The sequence below is a fragment of the Lontra canadensis genome, unplaced genomic scaffold (assembly GCF_010015895.1).
Source record: "Lontra canadensis isolate GAN:19392208 unplaced genomic scaffold, GSC_riverotter_1.0 scaffold43, whole genome shotgun sequence".
NCBI classification, from domain to species: Eukaryota; Metazoa; Chordata; class Mammalia; order Carnivora; family Mustelidae; genus Lontra; species Lontra canadensis.
The window spans coordinates 4812467-4831790 of record NW_022631037.1 but is presented as its reverse complement, the minus strand read 5'-3'; the positions used below and the strand labels follow the sequence as shown (position 1 = coordinate 4831790).

At 41.9% G+C, this 19324-nt stretch overlaps 1 protein-coding gene across 2 annotated transcripts; it reads right to left on the bottom strand.

The window, feature by feature from the left end:
• Nucleotides 1-969: 969 nt before the first annotated feature.
• Nucleotides 970-18030, bottom strand: COIL (coilin). Of its 2 annotated transcripts, none has more exons than XM_032872001.1 (7): nucleotides 17743-18030; nucleotides 9724-10837; nucleotides 9514-9600; nucleotides 9043-9090; nucleotides 6469-6538; nucleotides 3404-3559; nucleotides 970-1938 (listed from the first exon to the last, which is right to left on the bottom strand). In XM_032872001.1, the coding sequence occupies exons 1-7, from the start codon at nucleotides 17985-17987 to the stop codon at nucleotides 1910-1912; spliced, it is 1749 nt and encodes a 582-aa protein (XP_032727892.1). In that variant the 5' UTR covers nucleotides 17988-18030; the 3' UTR covers nucleotides 970-1909. The 2 variants fall into 2 exon arrangements, with proteins under 2 accessions (XP_032727892.1, XP_032727893.1); XM_032872002.1 differs by having other exon boundaries at nucleotides 3471-3559; nucleotides 17743-18029.
• Nucleotides 18031-19324: the final 1294 nt, after the last annotated feature.

The following is a 19324-nucleotide window of genomic DNA, read 5'->3' as shown; positions in this document are numbered from 1 at the left end:
GGAACTTTCAAATATGGAATACAGTATTACTGATTATAGTCCCCATGCTGTATGTTACATGCCTGTGACTTATTTTATAACTGGAAGCTAGTGCCTTTTACCCCCATTTGCCCATTTTGCCCACCCACACCCCCTACCACTGGCAACCACCAATCTGTTCACTGTATCTAAGTTCCCCTTTTTCGGGTGGCGGGGGGCTGTTTAGATGGCATATATAGGTGAGATCATTCTATCATTTTCTGACTTGTTTCACTTAGCATAGCACCCTCAAGGTCCATCCATGTTGCTTCAAACGGCAGAATTTCATTCCTTTTTATGGTTGAATCACAAATACATACGTATATATAACACATTTTCTTTATCCTTTCATCTGTCAATGGACACTTGTTTCTGTATTTTGCCTATTGTAAATAATGCCACAATGAACAGAGGGCATACTCTTTTCCAAAGTGGCTGCACAGTGGATTCCCTTGTCTCCACACCCTCACCAACACTCATTGTTCCTTGTCTTGACAACATCCATTCTAAGAGCTGTGAGGTGATAGCTCATTGTGGTTTTGATCTGCGCTTCTCTGATGATGACGTTGAGCATTTATTCATGTCTGCTGGTGCTTGCTAGTTACCTTAATTTGTTTTCTAGACCCTGGAAGGAAAGTGCGCTCTGCAAGAACCCTAGTGCCGAGATCCCATTACTCACACTGACCTCACACTTTCTGGAGTAGTACTCCTCATTACACATCAATAAATCCACATTTGATGCACATCAGTGTCGTGCGGGTTGAAAGAAGACAGCATCACCAGCCCAACAGCTCCTAGATCTGACGAATCTCACTGGACTGAATTGTGCAACACCAGACTCTCCAGTCAAAGCAAAGCTTCCTGTTCCAGAACATTTGTATCTGTCGCGTTATTGTGACACAACACAGCAATTTGCAATACTCAACCAAACACGATGACTCAGCAGGGAGGTGTAGTTCAATCGGATTTTATTTAAAAATCTGCAAAGCTGAAGGAGGAACCTGATCTTTTGTAAAAGGAAGCAATTTTCACAGTATAGATTTAGCCATTTTTCCATTTTAGCTTTGTGTTGAATAATAACAGAAACTGAAGTTTCTGTTCAGTCCTTACTCCAGCGCACTCCGCCAGGTGCTTAAGATCTTGTAGCACGACAACATGCTCCCTGGTCTGAACTCACAGGGAATCCTTTCACCCAGGTGGAACACCAGTTCACCCCAGGCAAAAACACGAGGTCTTATTTTCACTGCTCTACACAGGACTCTGAAAATCCTCAATTTTAAAGTTGAGAAAAATGTGAAAGGATTCTCTAACTCATTGCTTGCAATAAACCCAGCTACTTAATTCTTGACAGTTACAAGTATAAAATACTTGCAATTTATAAGATGTTCCATATTTAATGGAACTCAAATGTTAAAAAATTAAGTCAAGTAACATGCTTTCAGGTTTTAGAACATTACTTAATGAAACTTACTAAGACAAGATATGCAGCATTTTCTTGTACTTGGTGTTATAAACTCCTACTGACGATGGCTACTTGATGGTCAAAAAATAAATAAAAAAAAGAAGAAACCATATATACGGATATGTAACAATGCCTGCAGGGAATGTCATGTATTAAATTTTGTTACTGAAATTAAGCTTGGAAGAAGAAAAAAAAGATCTACAAAAAGCAACACCCATGTTATTTTAAATGATGAGGTAGATTTTTTTCCTATGCAGTAAAGTGAACAAAAAATGCATACAACTTTCAAATCTTTTTTTTTTTTTTTTAAAGTTCAGGTTATAGTCACTTTCATAAACAAGACATTTATAGACTATGAGATGGAGAGGTCATCCTCAAGCAGGCTCTGTACTTGGTATGGTACTCGGAGGCTCAACAATCAATCTTGGATCAATCAATTCTCTCCAAAAAACAGTGATCTGAGGAAAAATACAAAATATTTGGTTTAGGGGCTTCGTTTTGAGATCAGACAGGTTTCACTTGGTTAAAAACTTCAGTCATGTAAATTTCCATTTGTGCAGAACAGTTGAAGACCTGGAAAGACCTGAGTCCAATTAGCTAGAAGAACTGTTTACCTAGAATGCAACTACACTTTACATTAAACACACTGCACCTTTCCTTCATTTCCAGCAGGGTAGGGATGGGACGGGCCGGGGTGTGGGGCGGCTGGTTACCCAGGGTCAAGGGTATTTGCCCAGCAGGACTCTGTGGCTTGGCGGCCCACGGACTCTTCACAGGCAGATGTGGCCCTTAAGGGTTATCAGCGGACTCCTAATGTTCCATTGCACAGCGCTGCTCTGCGCGGCCTACACCTAGGAGGCAGCTCGTGTTTCACAGACAGCAAACAAATGCCAACACTCGGGCCACGTGGATGAATCATGAGCGCCATCTAGTGTCGGAGAATGGTAATGACAGGCTCCCCTTCTAGCCCCTGTATAATAAGGCATAGAGAGGAAGGCTTCCAAGGTTAATTTTCCAGTGTGGTTTCCAAGAATACCTTTCAACAAAAAAGTGAAGAGGCACACATTGCAAATAAAGAAGTATAGGAGACTTGGCCAAATCTGCTGATCCTACCACAGACCCTAAAAAAAATTTTTTTTTAATAAATCCCTAAGAGTGTCGTCTATCCTAAAGACAAAGCAAATCATAGTCCGGTTAGGGTTTCTACAAGTTTACATTTCTAAAATGTGAATTTGCAATACTGAAAGTTACAGAATAATATCCATAAAATTTCAAATATAAACATCTTAAGAGGAAGCACTTTCTTAAATATAAATTCTATTTAGTTTAATGCTAGCACAGCCTAATGAGCCAGGCGTTGCCAGCAACTCTAGAAGCCTGACTGCCTAAAATCTCTAAACCAGGTATTTCCTAAAATGGCAATTTAAGAATTTAAACAGAAGTCAAAAGACAGAATCATCCTTTTATGTCATTCTTCAAAACCATGTATGCTGTTTTAAGTCAGAATCACGGTAACATTTGGGAGATGGTAGTGACTGCAAGGAGACATGATGGGGATTTCCAGGGAGGCTGTTAATGTTCTGTTTCTTGACCCAGGTGCTGGTGACATGGGTATGTTCGATTATGACAATCCTTCAAGCTATATACTATATACACTTTACTCAAAGTATATATCGATGAAGTTTTAAAAATATGCTACTCTTCCCTAATGAAACCCTTACAGAGTTGTTTTTATGCAACTCTATAATCTTCAGTAAGATTCTGTTATTTGTGCACCTTGTCCTGTTGGCTCTTTGAGATCCAAGATGGCACCCTAACTTGGCACTGGGCACGGACACTGCCACCCTGTAGGCAGACCAGGGATCCCAGAGCGTAGAGCTTTTATGACTTTAATATAGGCAGTTCAGGAAGCTGCAATGTCACCTTCCAGACCGCCAGTAGCCAGTTGAGAGAACGGACCAAGCAATCCCAAGAAGCGAAGTGCGCCTACCCTCTTCTCTTGCGTCACAGCGTACTCCACTACCTCAGTTCCATTTTCGTTGTGATAAACCAAATCAAATTTCCCAGGTTCCTTCATGGCTGAAACCAGACGGTGGGAAGGAGAGACAATAAGTCATTTCCCAGTAGTGAAAACGTTCCTCTACAGGGAATTTACATCATTAGAAAAACAACCACAAACAAATTGTCCATTGATGTGGAGGCTGGGTACACACATGAAAGTATGGGGTGCTCGGTGACAGGAGACCCTGAGAAAGCCCTGTAACAGCAGATGGGAGCTTCCTAGACATTTATCAGAGAGACTCTTTCCTTCACCGAAAGAGAAATGAGCTTGATACACTGTTATCAGTGCTCTCAGAAAAGAATAGGTGTAACCATTAGATGACCCAAAAGACTACTGATATATTTCAGCTGGGAAAGGTAATCTCTGAATTCTGCAGAATTTGTCTATCTTGCTCTGTCCTCAAAATTAAACATACTTATTACTCGGAAATACAGCAGTCCTCGCTTTGTACGGTAGTGAGGGGTCACAAAAATGACCATGGCAGGCTGCACAATCGGAATAATCAATGGGGAAAAATCATGATGGTCTCAAGACATTTTTAAAAATTGTCAAAACAGGGGCGCCTGGGTGGCTCAGTGGGTTAAAGCCTCTGCCTTGGGCTCAGGTCATGATCCCAGGGTCCTGGGATCGAGCCCCGCATTGGGCTCTCTGCTCAGCAGGGAGCCTGCTTCCTCCTCTCTCTCTGCCTGCCTCTCTGCCGACTTGTGATCTCTGTCTGTCAAATAAATAAATAAAATCTTTAAAAAAAAATTGTCAAAACATTAAAATCTCTATTGGGAGATGAAAAACAGCAAAAATATTATGCATGTAGTACACTGTAATCTCAACTACCAGAAAGAATTAGTGCTCTATCTCTTTGTTAAGAAACTTATCCAGGGGGCGCCTGGGTGGCTCAGTTTGTTGGGCCTCTGCCTTCAGCTCAAGTCATGATCTCAGGGCCCTGGGACTGAGCCCCACATCGGGCTCTTTGCTCAGCTCTTTCCTCTGCCTACATATGATTTCTCTCTCTATCTAATAAATGAATAAAATCTTAAGAAAATAAACTTATCCAGGCACCTGGTTGGCTCAGTCAGTAGAGCATGTGACTCTAGATCTTGGGGTCATGAATTCAAGCCCCACTTTGGGTGTAGAGATGACTTAAAAATAAAAATCATAAAAAAAAAATAAAAAAAAGAACAAGCTATTAGCAAGAGTGGTTTAAACAGTGCTTGCCTTCCTGCCATGTAACGACAACATAGAGGGAGAGTCTTTTCTACACTTGCAAAAGCAGCAGACTCCTTCCTAAGTGTGCACCAGCTTTCAGGATTTTATCCTTTGAGCTCTTATCATCATCATGAAATAGCTCTTTCGTCACCACCATCCTTCCTCATTTATGTCAAGAAGTTCACATGAACTCTAGGGCCAACATCCACAAGGTCAGCTGTTACCTCGGACCCCACTCCACTTGAACCCATTTGCATGTCACCTCCAGAATCATCACTTTTTTTTTGTTGTACTTTCAGGTTTGTTGACCAATTCCCTACCTCAACATACATTTTTGTAAAATGCCATGTGGGTTTATCCTGAGAGACAAGGAGGCAGCAAACCACACGGGTAGCAGTGTGGCTGGGGATGGAGTAACAGACGCACAGTGACCAATCACCGGGAGACCTGGAAGTGACGTCATTGGTCACTGATCACGATGGGCATCTGTTACTGACATAGTGATCTGCAGACTGAAAAGCTGGCAGTACTTCATGTGGTTATTCATAGCTAACAGCATACCTGATGTTACTGGGAACTGGTGTTATGTAACCAAACCATGGGAACAAAAGTTCCTATATATATATATGTATGATCAGAACCATGCAAAGCAAGGACTACCTGTATTTCTATTACTGAACAGATAAAGCCACTTCTAGATGCTCCAAAGAAGAAAAGTTCTAACTGGATGTTCTCACTGCCAATCACCTGACAAACAGTGATCAGGCTGTATCCATGAATTTGACCATGGACAAACCTCTCTGTCCACCATTCCTAGGAAGGGAGATTTTTCAAATTAAACCTAATTAGAAGAAAGCTGGAAAACCAATTTAAGTTATTTCTAGTCTTTATTTAACATTTTAATTGCCTTAGGGGCTGCTAAAGAAAAAAGGATCTCCCCTGCTCTTTGGCCAATACGACCCAAGTGAAGCCATAGTCAGTGAAAGCTCTCTTATTCCCAGATTTTAGAACCAATAATGGGTGAGGTGAATCAGGGATAAAGCAGGGAAGCATTTGAAATAATGTGTGAGAGTGTGGATGGCACATGTACTTTAGACATTTTATTTTGACTTAACACACAAAAGTATATTCATTTACCAACTCTTTTGAAATAGAACTAAGTAGTTCTTAGGAGCCTGCTGACTACAGTTACCTCTCTTCTATAAACATATACTTAATATATGTCTGCTAGTTCTACAATTTCCAGTTCTGAGTTGTTGTTTTTTTTTTTAAGGGATACAAGAATGCGAACACTAGCAAGGCAGTCTAAGTTGGAAATCTTCCTAGATTTCTTACCAGATTCCTCCCAATCTCTTTTGGCAGATCCATAATCCAACAAATTTCTTAGTTACACTCTTGGGTCAGCATTCAATTTATGTTACATAGAAATAATTCCTTTTGCAATCAGTGCTCGTCAGTTTATGTAATTTTTATGAAATTACATAATTATAGGACTAAGAAAACTTGTCTAATGGCTTTGGAAACAAATCCAACAACCCTTAGTGGACATACACCTCCACTAAGGGGGAGCACGGGTCCGCAGAGCTGCACTGTGCCAACGGGAGAAGTGGAGAGTTAGTCATGGAGGCCAAGGCAGAGAGCAGCTCCTGGGTATAAAAGCTATTTAGAAACCAATGCAGATATGAAGAGCCTAAATTTTCAAATTCTTTTCTAGAAGACTCACCAGGTAAGGATGAAAGAATTTCTATATCTACTTGCTGGGTCTCTGGATTGTGGCTTAGTATTTTTCCTTCCTTTCAAAAATAAAAGTCCAAGTCAAAAACCAACATGTGAAACATTAAGAATATATTAAAACCACCTAATTATTATTTTATACTTAATGGTAAATTTTACATTATACAAATTTTATCTCAATATTAAAACTTCTTTTAGGGGCGCCTGGGTGGCTCAGTCGGTTAAGCATCTGCCTTCGGCTCAGGTGATGATCCCAGGGTTCTGGGATCAAGTCCTGCGTTGGACTCCCTGCTCAGCAGGAAGTCTGCTTCTCCTTTTCTCTCTGCTCCTCCTCACCCCCCACTTATTCTCTCTCTCTCTCAAATAAATAAATACAATCTTTTAAAAAATTTTTTTAAATAAATCCACCTATAGGAGAAAAAGAACTCCCATACTTCAAGCCACTATTTTCCCTGGTCGAAATCATCCCAAAGACAAATACCACACAACTAGGGACAGCCCCTACAGCCCAAAGCCTGCTAATTATTCAAAGTAGCCAATCTCAAACTGTTTCCCTGATCCTGCCTTGCCTACCCCAAGGAAACCCCAGTAAAGGCCCTGGCACACGGTTTCTCCTCATTCCTGCTTCTGCCTCTGAATGAGATCCAGGTGAGGTCCAGGTACTTCCCCCTAAGGGCCTGCACAATATGGCATTCCCTGCTCCCTCGGGAAATTTAGGTAATAAAGTCTTCTTCCATTGCACTGACTTCTGCGGCGTCACTCAGTCACTTCCATCGGTTAAAATCCCGCAGGTAGGTGCATACACATGAGACAGGGTCAGGGGTGGAGGAGACTACATTCTTTGAAGACAGATTTGACTTCTGAAGACCAGCTTCAGGAATAAAGCCAGTGATCAGCTAGATAACAGCACTTGAGGTCAAAGCAAAAACTGGGACTGATTTTCACTCTGCAAATGGTTTTGAAAATAATTTCCAGAAAGTCCTAAAAATACCAGGAAAAGTAAGCAAATAGCTTTCCAGGGTAATAACTATGACCAACATTGATTTAATATGCATTTAAAAAAAATCAGTATCTAGACTCACAATTTGTGCTGTAGGACATATATTAATTCTGTATTTATCCATCTCCCCACATATCACAGAATTAAAGTCCTTATCTACCATAAGGTGACAAAACATCCTGGTTTGGGATGCCCGGGTGGCTCAGTGGGTTAAAGCCTCTGCTTGCTGCTTGGGTAGTGATCCCAGGGTCCTGGGATCGAGCCCCGCTTCGGGCTCTCTGCTCAGCAGGGAGCCTCCTCTTCTCCTCTTCTCCGCCTGCCTCTCTACCTACTTGTGATCTCTGTCAAATAAATAAATTAAATCTTAAAAAAAAAAAATCCTGGTTTGCCCAAGACAGGCCCGTTTACATTTCCTTCCAGGACAGTTATTAGTATAATATTAATCCTTTTCACTCACAAGTATCCTGCTTTAGATGATAACTTATATGTTACTTATAATAAGAGGCTAAGATAAAAAATACGATGAAATACTAATTATCCAGAACTGACCTACGAAACCCCTTCATGAATTGATTCTTCTTCTAGTCTGCTTTTAAGGAAAAGTTCTTAACAGGATTTTAAGTCTTCCAAGGTTTAAAAAAAAAGTCTTCCAAGGTATCAACTCAGATTAAATCAAATCTCCTTGTACTTTCTCTGTATTACTATGTTAACATTACCAATTATTATTTTTTAAATGCCCTTATATTCCATATATTACATCAAAATAAAAAATTATGCATTTTTGGGGCGCCTGGGTGGCTCAGTGGGTTAAGCCTCTGCCTTCGGCTCAGGTCATGATCCCAGGGCCCTGGGATCGAGCCCCGCATCAGGCTCTCTGCTCGGCAGGAAGCCTGCTTCCCCTCCTCTCTCTCTGCCTGCCTCTCTGCCTACTTGTGATCTCTCTCTCTGTCGAATAAATAAATAAAATATTTAAAAAAATTATGCATTTTAACAAAATTTTGAATGGGTGAAAAAGGAAACATGCAATTCTATAATCCCACTGGAGTTAAGCTTTTACTGAATTATGATAAAGCTCATGCTAATGTAAAGTCCCACACAGATGTTTAGTGAATAAATTTCAAGGATAATATTTGTGAGTTACCTGTGGTTAACAGATAATGCAAAAGGGGCTGTGTTAGACCATAAGAATCTACAGTAATTCACAATTATATAAAACAGATTCCTATAATGAAAATAATCAAATTTTCTGGCTAACAGCTATTCATTATTTCCTTTCAAAGTTTAGGATCCTGGGGGAGTGGCTTCAAATAAGCGTGCAAATGTCTAAGCTGCTTAGAAAAAAATGACTTAAAAAAATTAAAACTCATCATTGTCCTGCATTCACCCTCAAGTGCAAGGAAAATGACGCTGAAGGCTCCAGTGATACAAGTTTACACTTTGATAATGTTCCCATTTCTACTTTACATTATTTATTCCAAAAAGCAAAATTATCCTTATTAGCAGCACTAAATACAACTTTAGCTTCTTTAATATACTAAGTTATTTTTAAATAAAAAGCCTTACCTTGTAATCAGAGACATCAGGAGAATAATCAGACGTTAGTTCCAAAAGCTACAAAAGAAAGAGCCCACAAATAGACAAATTCTGTGGCTCCTCTCCTCTGCCCCTGGGAGAATATGCCGGGTTAGGGTGCCCACCCCACCACCCTGGGGGTCCTACCATGAACTGGTGGCAAAACAGGGGTTCCAGTGGGAAAGGTTTCTTTGATTTGAGGGAGGATATTGTGGTGGAGTGTGCATGAATTTGAGTCCTTTTTTTATTGAGCACTTGCTATGTTCCAGACACTGGGCTAAGCCATTTTTATTCGTTCCCGAAACAGTAATTAGGCACCTACTGCATGCCAGGTACAAAAACAGGACAGATATGATCTGGAAAAGGGTCTATATGCATATATAATCCTGAGCTGCTAATGATTAAGTTTATTTGGAGGGAGGATAATCTTTTTGTTGTAATTGTTGTGGTTTTAAAATATACCTTAAACGCAATCTTTTCTCCAACTTGAGGAGCAGCTGCTAACAGTGGTAACAAACTGTAGTCCTTCTTGTGTGTCTCTACTGGATTCTGAAAAACAGCATGAGTCATGGGAGTCTGTTACTGGTGAAAAAAAGCGAACCCGTGACATCTGCTCCAGACACACCCTGTGGGAGAAGGGGAAGAGGTACGCTCAGAAGAAATCGTACTTGCCTGGATAATAGTAGATGAGTTCGTGACCATTTCATTTAATTGCTGGTGCTTCTGATAGTCCGCGTTTCTATTTAACACAAAGGAAATGGCCTGCCCTCGGCCTCGGCCTCTCCCCCGCATCCCCCGGCCCCTAGCCCCCTTCCAAGAAAGAAGGTCCTCTCCTCTCCCCCAACCTCTTCCCAAACCAGCGGGGAGAGTCACATTGGGAGGGGGAGCAGGAGGGGCCGGTCTGGCACTGTTGGCGTCAGAATGCTTCCAGGCGGCAGCAGTGGTAGGCTGCAAGCAGGGCCCTGGGCCTGGACAGCCTCGCCCCGCAAAGAGGCCTACTGGCTTTAAGAAGCCGGCAGCGCGCTCTGGGGTGCTCTTGGACACCGTGCTCTGGTCATCTGACTCTGAGCTAGAGTCTGAACTAGAAGATGATGTTCTAGTCGTCTTGCCCTTGACGGCAGTAGAATTGAAGCCAGTTTTGGCAGTCACTTTGTTTGCAGCTGTGTTTTTGGTAGAGGGTCCTTCCTTTGATGACTCAGTAGGTATTTTCTCTGAAGAATTTCTGACCTCCAAGATGACATGGCTGAGACCATCACTGGTTGATTCATGGTAAGACTCAGACTCTGAGGAGGAAATGGGACTTTCTTTTGTACTAATGCTCGTGCCACCTTTCCTTTTGGCTTTGACAAGGCTGTTTCTAGCGGGTGAGCCTTTCAGAGGACCACAGTTTGGGGCAGCCCAGTCCTTCACTGTCTGTGCTTTGGAAGACCTGGAGTTTTTCGTCTGTTTTTTATATTCACATTTCTCCTTTCTCTTTGGTGATTTTCTTTTGGTTCCTTCGTCATCACCATCCACGACACTACACATGGCTTTGCTCTTCCTCTTGCTTTTTTTCCTCACACTCGGATCTGTGACGGCTTTTGGTTCCAGATCCAAGGTCTTCTCATCAATATTGTTCTCTTGCCTCTTCCACTGTTTCTTTAAATTTTTGTAATCTAGTTCAGTTTCTTCACCATCCTCCAACTTAAATGCCCTCTTCTTTGCTTTTCTAGGTAATAAATGACTATCATCACCATTCTTGACTGTCACGGTATCCTCAGCAGCTGCTCTCTCTTCTAATTTAACTCTATCAAAACAAGAGAGAAAGTCACAGTGAGTACGGCTCCTGGACAAGCACATCTCCAGGACACAGTTATATAAGGAGATGATTGCAAGCTACCCCTGCCACCAGGCAATGAAAAAAATGTCAAATCACTTAAGGACAAAAGACTCATTTTGACAAAATGGCCTATATGGTATCACTTACGGTCAACTTTCTAATGACTAGTTCTATTTCTTGAGTATCTACTGCATCCCAAATATTTTCTAGACCTTTTCTCTAATCTAAATGCCACCATGAAGCAGGTATCCTTCATTCTAAAACAGATCACAAAAATTACAGTTCAGACACGTAACCTGCCCAAGATCCACAGCTAATAAGCAACAGAAATGGGATTCAAACCAGTTTGTCTAACCTCAAAGTTCACAATCTTTCCACTCTATTATGTTGCCTATCCCAAATAGTGATAATGCAGAGTATCTATTTTTTGTTTTTTGTTTGTTTGGTTTTTAAAGATTTTATTTATTTGACAGAGAGATCACAAGTAGGCAGAGAGGCAGGCAGAGAGAGAGAGAGGAGGAAGCAGGCTCCCCACTGAATAGAGAGCCCAATGCAGGGTTCGATCCCAGGACCCTGGGATCACCAAGGCAGAGGCTTTAACCCACTGAGCCACCCAGGCACCCCTCTACTTTTGTTTTTAAATGCAGGCTACTGGGACCTGGGTGGCTCAATCATTAAGCATCTGCCTTAGGTTCAGGTCATGATCCCGGGATCCTGGGATGAGTCCCATATAGGGCTCCATGCTCAGCAGGAAGCCTGCTTCTCCCTCTCTCACTCTCCCTGCTTGTGTTCCCTCTCTTCGCTGTCTCTCTCTGTCAAATAAATAAATAAAATCTTTAAAAAAATAAAAAAAAATTTAAAAATAAATGTCAGGGGGCACCTGGTGGCTCAGTGGGTTAAGCCTCTGCCTTTGGCTCGGGTCATGATCTCAGGGCCTGGGATCGAGCCCCACATCGGGCTCTCTGCTCAGCAGGGAGCCTGCTTCCCTCCCTCTCTCTGCCTGCCTCTCTGCCTACTTGTGATCTCTCTGTCAAATAAATAAATAAAATCTTTAAAAATAAATAAATAAATAAATAAATGTCAGCTTTTTCTTAAATTCAGATTTTACTTTTATTCTGTTGAAATCTGGGGAAAAATTTTCTAACAATTTATGTTCTCTGGGATAGTGACAAGCCATCATAAAGTTCAATTCTGTGATTATTAATTTTATATGTCAACCTGACTGAGCCATGGGTGCCCAGACATTTGGTTAGACACTGTTCTGGGCTTGTCTGTGAGGGTGTTTCTAGATGAGATTAACATCTGAATTGGTAGACTAAGTCACACAGATTGCCCACCCCAGTGGGTGAGTGCGCCTCATCCAATCTACTGAAGGCCTGAATGGAATTCCCTCTCTTAGCCCACGTGTCTGAGCTGGGACCTCAGCCTTCAGACTCAGACTAGGACTGGAATTTACACCATCAACTCCCTGGATCTGAAGTCTTTGGACTTGGACTACAACCTTATCATTGGTTCTTCTAGATTTCCGGCTTGTGAACTGTGGATCTTGGGACCTTTCAGCCTCCATTATCTCATGAGCCAATTCCTTAAACAAGTTCCTATCTATATATATCTATTATCTTTTACTCTAGGTTTCTCTGGAGAGCCCTAACACACTTCATCCAAAATTATTATCATAGTAAAGAAACTCTGTTGTTCCATGAACTGGCAACAGCTAATTCTAACACATGCAGTCCAATGATGGGAAGCGGAGAGTGTCCCGAAAGTCAAGTGCATAGTGGGTGCTTAAAGTTGCCTGCTAAAAACAGATATTATATTTTTAATACATTTTTATCCAGCTATATATTTCATCAAGTTTTTTTAGTGACCACAGAAAGATTAAATAATCATATTTGGGGGGGGAAAGTGTAATAGGGGAATAAGATGTAGGCATTTAAAAAAATTTTTTTATGGGATACTAATCCTGTGATTTATCATGTGGTAGCTGAAAAAAAACATACCAGATTATTCTGCAGAATACACAAATACACAGACACATACAAAGCAAAGTAAAATCAAAGCTGCTGCTATCAGGATAGACAGAAATAAAAATCTGAAGGATCAGAGATTTAATTTATAAAAACACATTTACCCTCTACGCCCGGCATGGACTTTAGCGTGTAGCAGCAAGGGAGTAATTCTCAAATGGGCAAAAAGTAGGCTGGCATCCTGTGAATCTAAGAACTACTAAGGAACCTGCAGTATATTGGATTGTCCCTTGACATTCTTCATCAATTTGTTTTACTCGTAGCAATGTTATGATTCAAGCTTCAATCCTGAGGCAACCAGTTCGGACCAAATTTCCCATCAAACTGTGAGGATGGTTGCAAGGGTCTCGGTCTCAGTTCAGTCACTGGTTTACTAGATCCCTGGAAGACAGTACCTGCTGCAACACCATCGCGCTTTCAACAAGCAGCCCTTGGCATCACCTCACCTATGCTGAAGACATCGAATCTGAGGCTACCGGCATAAAGGTATGACCTGTGATTGCTGCAGCCTCACTCACTATCTGCTATTCCTGAGGAGAATTATTTCCATTTGGAACACAGTAAGTCTGAGATACAAACCGCCATCCAGAGGATAAGGAATGGTTCGTTAGGGTCTGCTGAGCTATCATCCCCTCCTGGGTGTACACTTTCCCTAGGAATATCCTTCATTTCTCTTCTTGGATCACAAACAATAAATGTAGCTGTCCTTGTATGAAGAGAAGTGAATTACCTATGTAATTAGCAATAAAAGAGATTTAATTCCAAGAAATTTTTAAAACAGACTCTTCAATGTTCATGCAAACTCTTTCAGGGCAAGCTGGGTGGTATTATCAAAATGCAAGGCACTCCCTTTATTTATTTTTTAAGATTTATTTATTTATTTGAGAGACAGAGCCTGTGCCCAAGCAAGTGGGCTGGGGGGCAGAGGGGGAGAATCTTTAAGCAGACACCCCACTAAGCATGGAGTCCAACTGCAGGGCTCAATCTCACAGCCCATAAAATCATAACTGAAGCAGAAACCGAGTCCAACACTCAACCGACTGGGCTGTCCAGGCACCCCAAAATGCAAGGCACTCCCTTTAAATGTGCAATTTCACTTCTAGGATTCTATCATACAGAAATACAGCCACACCCAGCTGCACAGCCTAATACCCCAAACCCACAGCCTACCAAGGTCAAAGTGACTGGATTCAAATTCTTCTGCCACTTTAAGTAAAATTTTTAAATATTACCTCAATCTTTCTCATTTGTAAAAATGGGGACAGTGATAATAATTATAATATTCAGATGAGCTACCATCCATGTTTAGAGCAGTGCCAGACTCAGAGCAAGAACTATCCAAATGCTAACTCTAATTTTTATTAATACAATAATTGTTAGTCCTCTGAGGCCAGGAGTTGGGGGGGTTTTAATGAATTTGTCCCACCAAATGGAGATGAATAGCAACAAGGAGAGTAAAAAGGTAGCGCTGCACCCTGTTTGGGTCCCTTCAGTTCCCTGCAGCCTCCCTCCTGCCTGGCTGCTACATTATCACCTTCAAAGAGGGATACACCTTCAAAAGGAACACAGTTAATGAGCCATGATTCAAACTTAGGGGTCTGACTCCAGAGCCTGAACTCTTAATCACTCTGCTCTCGTACCTTTCACACAATACTGAACAAAAGTAACTCAACATATTATTGGCATAAACACAGATCGGTACAACTTTTCTGGAGGCCAGTTTGACAATACTCACCAATTTTTAAAATCTGACCTAAAAGTACCTCTTCTAGGAATGTATCCTGCTGAACTACTGCCCAAGTACACAAGAATGTACAAGAATGTTTACTACAGCAGTACGTACCAGTGAAAAACAGAAAACAACCATCATGAGGGGGTCACCTAGCTGGCTCAGTCAATGGAGCGTGTAACTCTTGATCTCAGGGTTGTAAGTTTGGGCCCCACACTGGATGTAGAGATTACTTAAAGATAAAATCTTAAAAAAAACAAACAAACAACCTGCCATGTTCTAAATGTTTGCGTCGCTGAAAACTTCATACGTTGAAACCCTAACTGCCAAGTGATATAATTAGGAGGTGGGGACTCTGGAAGGTGCTTAGGTCATGGGGGCAGAACCCTCACAAACCAGATTAGTGCTCCACAGCCCTCCCTAGTCCCTTCCACAGTGAGGGCACAATGAGAAGGTGCCATCTATGAACCAGAAAGCAAAGATCACCAGACACCGAATCTGCCGGCCCCTTGATCTTGGACTCCCCAGCCTCTAGAACTGTGAGAAATAAATTCTTGTTGTTTATAAGCTACCCAGTTTATGGTATTTTTATCATAGCAGCCTAAATGAGCTCAGATAACAACCTAAAAGGTCCATTAGTAAGAGGTTGGTTAAAGAAATTGACATGTCATGTAAAAGGATATTACATGGCATTTAGAAAGAATGATGTAGGGCACCTGGGTGGCTCAGTCAGTTAAAAGTCTGCCTTTGGCTCAGGTCATGATCCCAAGGTCCTGCTTTAGGCTCCTTGCTCAGTGGGGAGCCTGCTTCTCCCTCTCCCTCTGCCCCTCCCCCTGCTCGTTCCCTCCCTCCCTCTGTCTCTCTCTCTTCTAAAAATAGAAAATAAGAAATCTAAAAAAGAATAATGTACACTCAAATGAAAGATACCCATGATATGTCAGGTAAAAAAAAAAAAGTGAGGTGCAGGACACTATGTTTATTACGATAACATGTATATTTAAAAAGGGTAAGTATACATGTTTGCACGTGTATGGAAAAAATCTGGGAAGATAGACCCCAAACTTAACTGAGGATACTTCTAGAGAGTAGGGTGTGGGAAGAGAATGTGAGAAGAGAAATAAGGTACTTCTTCCCTTGAACTATTCTGAAGTACAACTTTTTTTGGTCTGTCAGAGCAGAAAAAGTCAGATTCTGGGTCCTGAGAGAATGGGCTGTGAGGAAATGGCCACCGGGAAGCAGCCTCTCAAGCCTCCCACCAGCTGGCTCTACCTTTCCTTGTGAGACTTTCCTCAATACTACAGCAGTCCCGACAGACTCCTTCTGCAGTCAGACTTATCTCTTCACCAAGTCAGGTTAGCGTTTGCCTCTACAACTCTCCTGGGCCATCTAGCATTTCCATTTCTAACATGTCCCTCAAGGAACTGTGAGAGTCCCAGACCATGTGTTCCATGATGATCTCTCCCTTCTCCATCATCTTCCGCACTTAGCAGCACAACCTAATATAATTATCCAGGCTGATTGCTGACATCACACAAGAAGATGATATACTGAACCATGAAACTAGTTATTTTGCAATACTAGAAACCTTTAAGAAAAGAGACTATGCTTTCTTCTGTAGCTCTGGAGAAAGGTAAATTTGCTGGAACACAGAATGATTCAAAACAGGCAACCACAAAAATACACAAAATTTTCCCAAACTCAGTTTTTTTCTAAGGTCTGCCCCATTTACCACCGAAGCCAGCTGCCATTTTACCACACACAATCACACATTTGAAGTGTTTAGGACAAATTCTTCCTGCCATTGTGCTGTATTTATTTCCTCTAACAACTGTCATGGCTTGCTTTTGACATTAACTTCATTATAAAGAGTGTAATTCCCAGATGATTCATTAATTGAGGTATAACTGCAGTTAGTGAGCAGCAGGTTATTAATTCATTAGGCGGGAATAGTCCAGAAAGGAGAGTTAACAGGAGGAGAGGCAGTCCTTGCAATTGAATTGTAATATTTAAGCAGTCCCTGAATTGCAGAAATAATAGAGAGCCGTTAACAGTGAAAGAAAAAGGAAAAAGAGCTTTTTTTTGAAATTTGGACTATTTCAAATTGTCTTTAGAAACAGCTAAACATTCTCAACAAATCACAGCATTCCTGATTTTAAGACACACACACACACACACAGATGTGGTTATTGTTCTGAACTGAATTCCCTGAAGAAATCTTATGAAGAGATCTTGTGAATCTGACATGTTCTAAGGAACAGACTATTCAACAAAGAGCAAGCAGAGGAAGTAGGCTGGTTCATAACTTTAGAATTTTTTCATTGGAGCTGAGCTTTAAAAAGAAGACCTGAATGAATTAGTCAAAAAAGTTCAAACTGATATGATAATATCTTACCATTTCATTGAAACAAATGAACCACACCTGGGCAATCCATACCACAATGGCTCCTTGATACTCCTCTTAGTATCATTATTTTTAACTTCTAAAATATTTAAAACTATTTTATTTCCCAATTCACAACCCAAAAAGGCCCCAAATACCTATTTAAAAGAACCACAAAACACCCACGTATGACAAGAATGACACTGTAAGTCTCGGAAGACCTAGCAGGAGCGCACGTAAGTATGGCGAACGGCACCCTTTGAAAAAATAACGACTGTTCCCGTTTGCCTGGGTCCCCTGCACCTGACCCTGAGAGCCGCCAGGGGAAGGCCGGGTCTCAGGCACATGTGTGCCATGAGCACGTAACACAGTGCCTCGTTAAGTGAGTGCCGGCTGAACCAGGGCTGAAAGCAACTCCGGCCGGGCCCACGCGCAAAATCAGGGTCTTTCCAAGTTTGGTCACCAATCACCTGGCTCAGAAGCACTCCGGGGGAAAGAATGCTCCTTACCCAGCGGATTCCTGAGCCCCAAACCTGCCTAGCCCAATCAGCATCTCCTGGATTCACTAACGTGCAGCTTGACAGCCCCACCCCACGCCCACCCCCAGGGCCCCCTCCCCACTCCCCCACTGCCCCACTGCCCACCCACGCGCGGCCTCCAGGTGCCCGAGGCGCCCCGGGCGTGCGCAGGCGCGTCCCCGGCCCGCCGCCCACCCCGACACCCCGACACCGCGCACCTGAGGCAGTCGTTGTCTCGTACCAGGCGCGCGCTTTCGGCGGGGGGCAAAAGCCCCCCCTCCAAATAGAGGCCCAGGAGGGCCCCAGAACTGAAGCCGAAGCGCTGGCGGATGAGACTAATGAGATCCGTGACCACTCGGCATCTGTTCAAGTCGACAAGAAGCCAGAAGGCCGTGCAGTGCGGGGTAGCTGGCGGCGGATAATCGAATTGAAGCCGTAGCCTAACCGTCTCGGAGGCCGCCATCTTGCCCGATGCTCAACGGAAGCCGAGAGACACCACAGGGTACCGAGAGGCGTGCTCGGAGGCCCGCCCCCTGGGGCCTTTTAACGTATGCCCCCTATTGGCTCCAAGTGGCTACTACAGGCTCCGTGACCTGCGAGAACGCGGAGCGGGGTTGATTCGATTCAATTCTGTTCATCACTGGGCTAGGAAAGAGTCTACGTGAATTCCTTTTCCGCTGAACTCTGTGCAGCGTCCGAATCTAGGCAACTCTCTGGATAAACAAGCACTTCTCAGTAGCTGTCTTCTCAGATATTTGCTTTTATACGGAAAAGAATTTCAAAAAAACAGTAACTCCCAATACATTTAATTGACAAAATTTTTCATTGTAAAGAGTTGGAAAAGATGCAATTCCTAATATATTGTAAATATCGACGTTTTAAAATAAAACCACTAATTAGAGACCTGAGCAGTATAATACCTACCACCATCCATACTTTAAAATATAAAAATAAGCCCTCTTATTAGCCAGTAGGTAAGTAAATCACAAATTGCACATCATTTGAATTTCCATTCTCTCACATAGTATATTAATTCCTTTAGTTTTCATGACAAAAATAAGCTATTACTATTCCCATGCTGAAAGTTTTTTAAAAAGTTCGGAGAGACTAAGCTACTAACCTAAGATCACTGGACTAGTAAGTGCTAATATTTGTAGTCAGTGGAAACATTGAAAAAAATTTTTTTGCAAGTTTTATTTTCTCCTAACCTTATCCTGTAAGTCTTCTGATTGAATTATCATTACTATTATGAGTGGTACCCAGCTGACCAAAATAGCACAAAATATCACATATTTTGGTACATAATTATTAAACAGGGAAAATAAAATGGACATGGAAACATATCTATTAACGAAATAGAGCTCTATTTTTTTTTAATTAGTCCAAGTCTCTCTGGATGAATATTGTGCCTCATTTAGCAACAGAGACAGGGCTTTACATGGATTCTGGAACTATTTTTTTGTTTTTGTAGATGTAAAGTCCTAAGAAAATGTGTTCGTTACGTAAGTAGACAAGACTAGAAGGAATTATTGTCCTTGGCAATGTCAGCCAATTCCTTAAACTCCTGCCAAGTTAAATGCTAAAGTTACTTAGGGATCTTCCTTTAAAAATTATTTTCAGTACTCTATCAGCCAACAATTCAGTTATGTTCAATAATGTTAAAAACAAAGAATCGTTCAAATGTAACAAAGAAATGTTAAAAACAGACACCTGAGGGACACCTGGGTGGCTCAGTGCATTAAGCTTCTGCCTTCAGCTCAGGTCATGATCTCAGGGTCCTGGGATCGAGCCCTGTGTCGG

Coding starts and splice junctions, on each gene's coding strand:
- COIL (XM_032872001.1), bottom strand. CDS start 17,987: ATGGCGGCCTCCGAGACGGTTAGGCTACGGCTTCAATTCGATTATCCG. Junction 9,091..9,513: donor GAGAAAAGATTGCGTTTAAG/GTATATTTTAAA, acceptor TTTCTTTTGTAG/CTTTTGGAACTAACGTCTGA. Junction 6,539..9,042: donor CTGATGTCTCTGATTACAAG/GTAAGGCTTTTT, acceptor TATTTTTGAAAG/GAAGGAAAAATACTAAGCCA.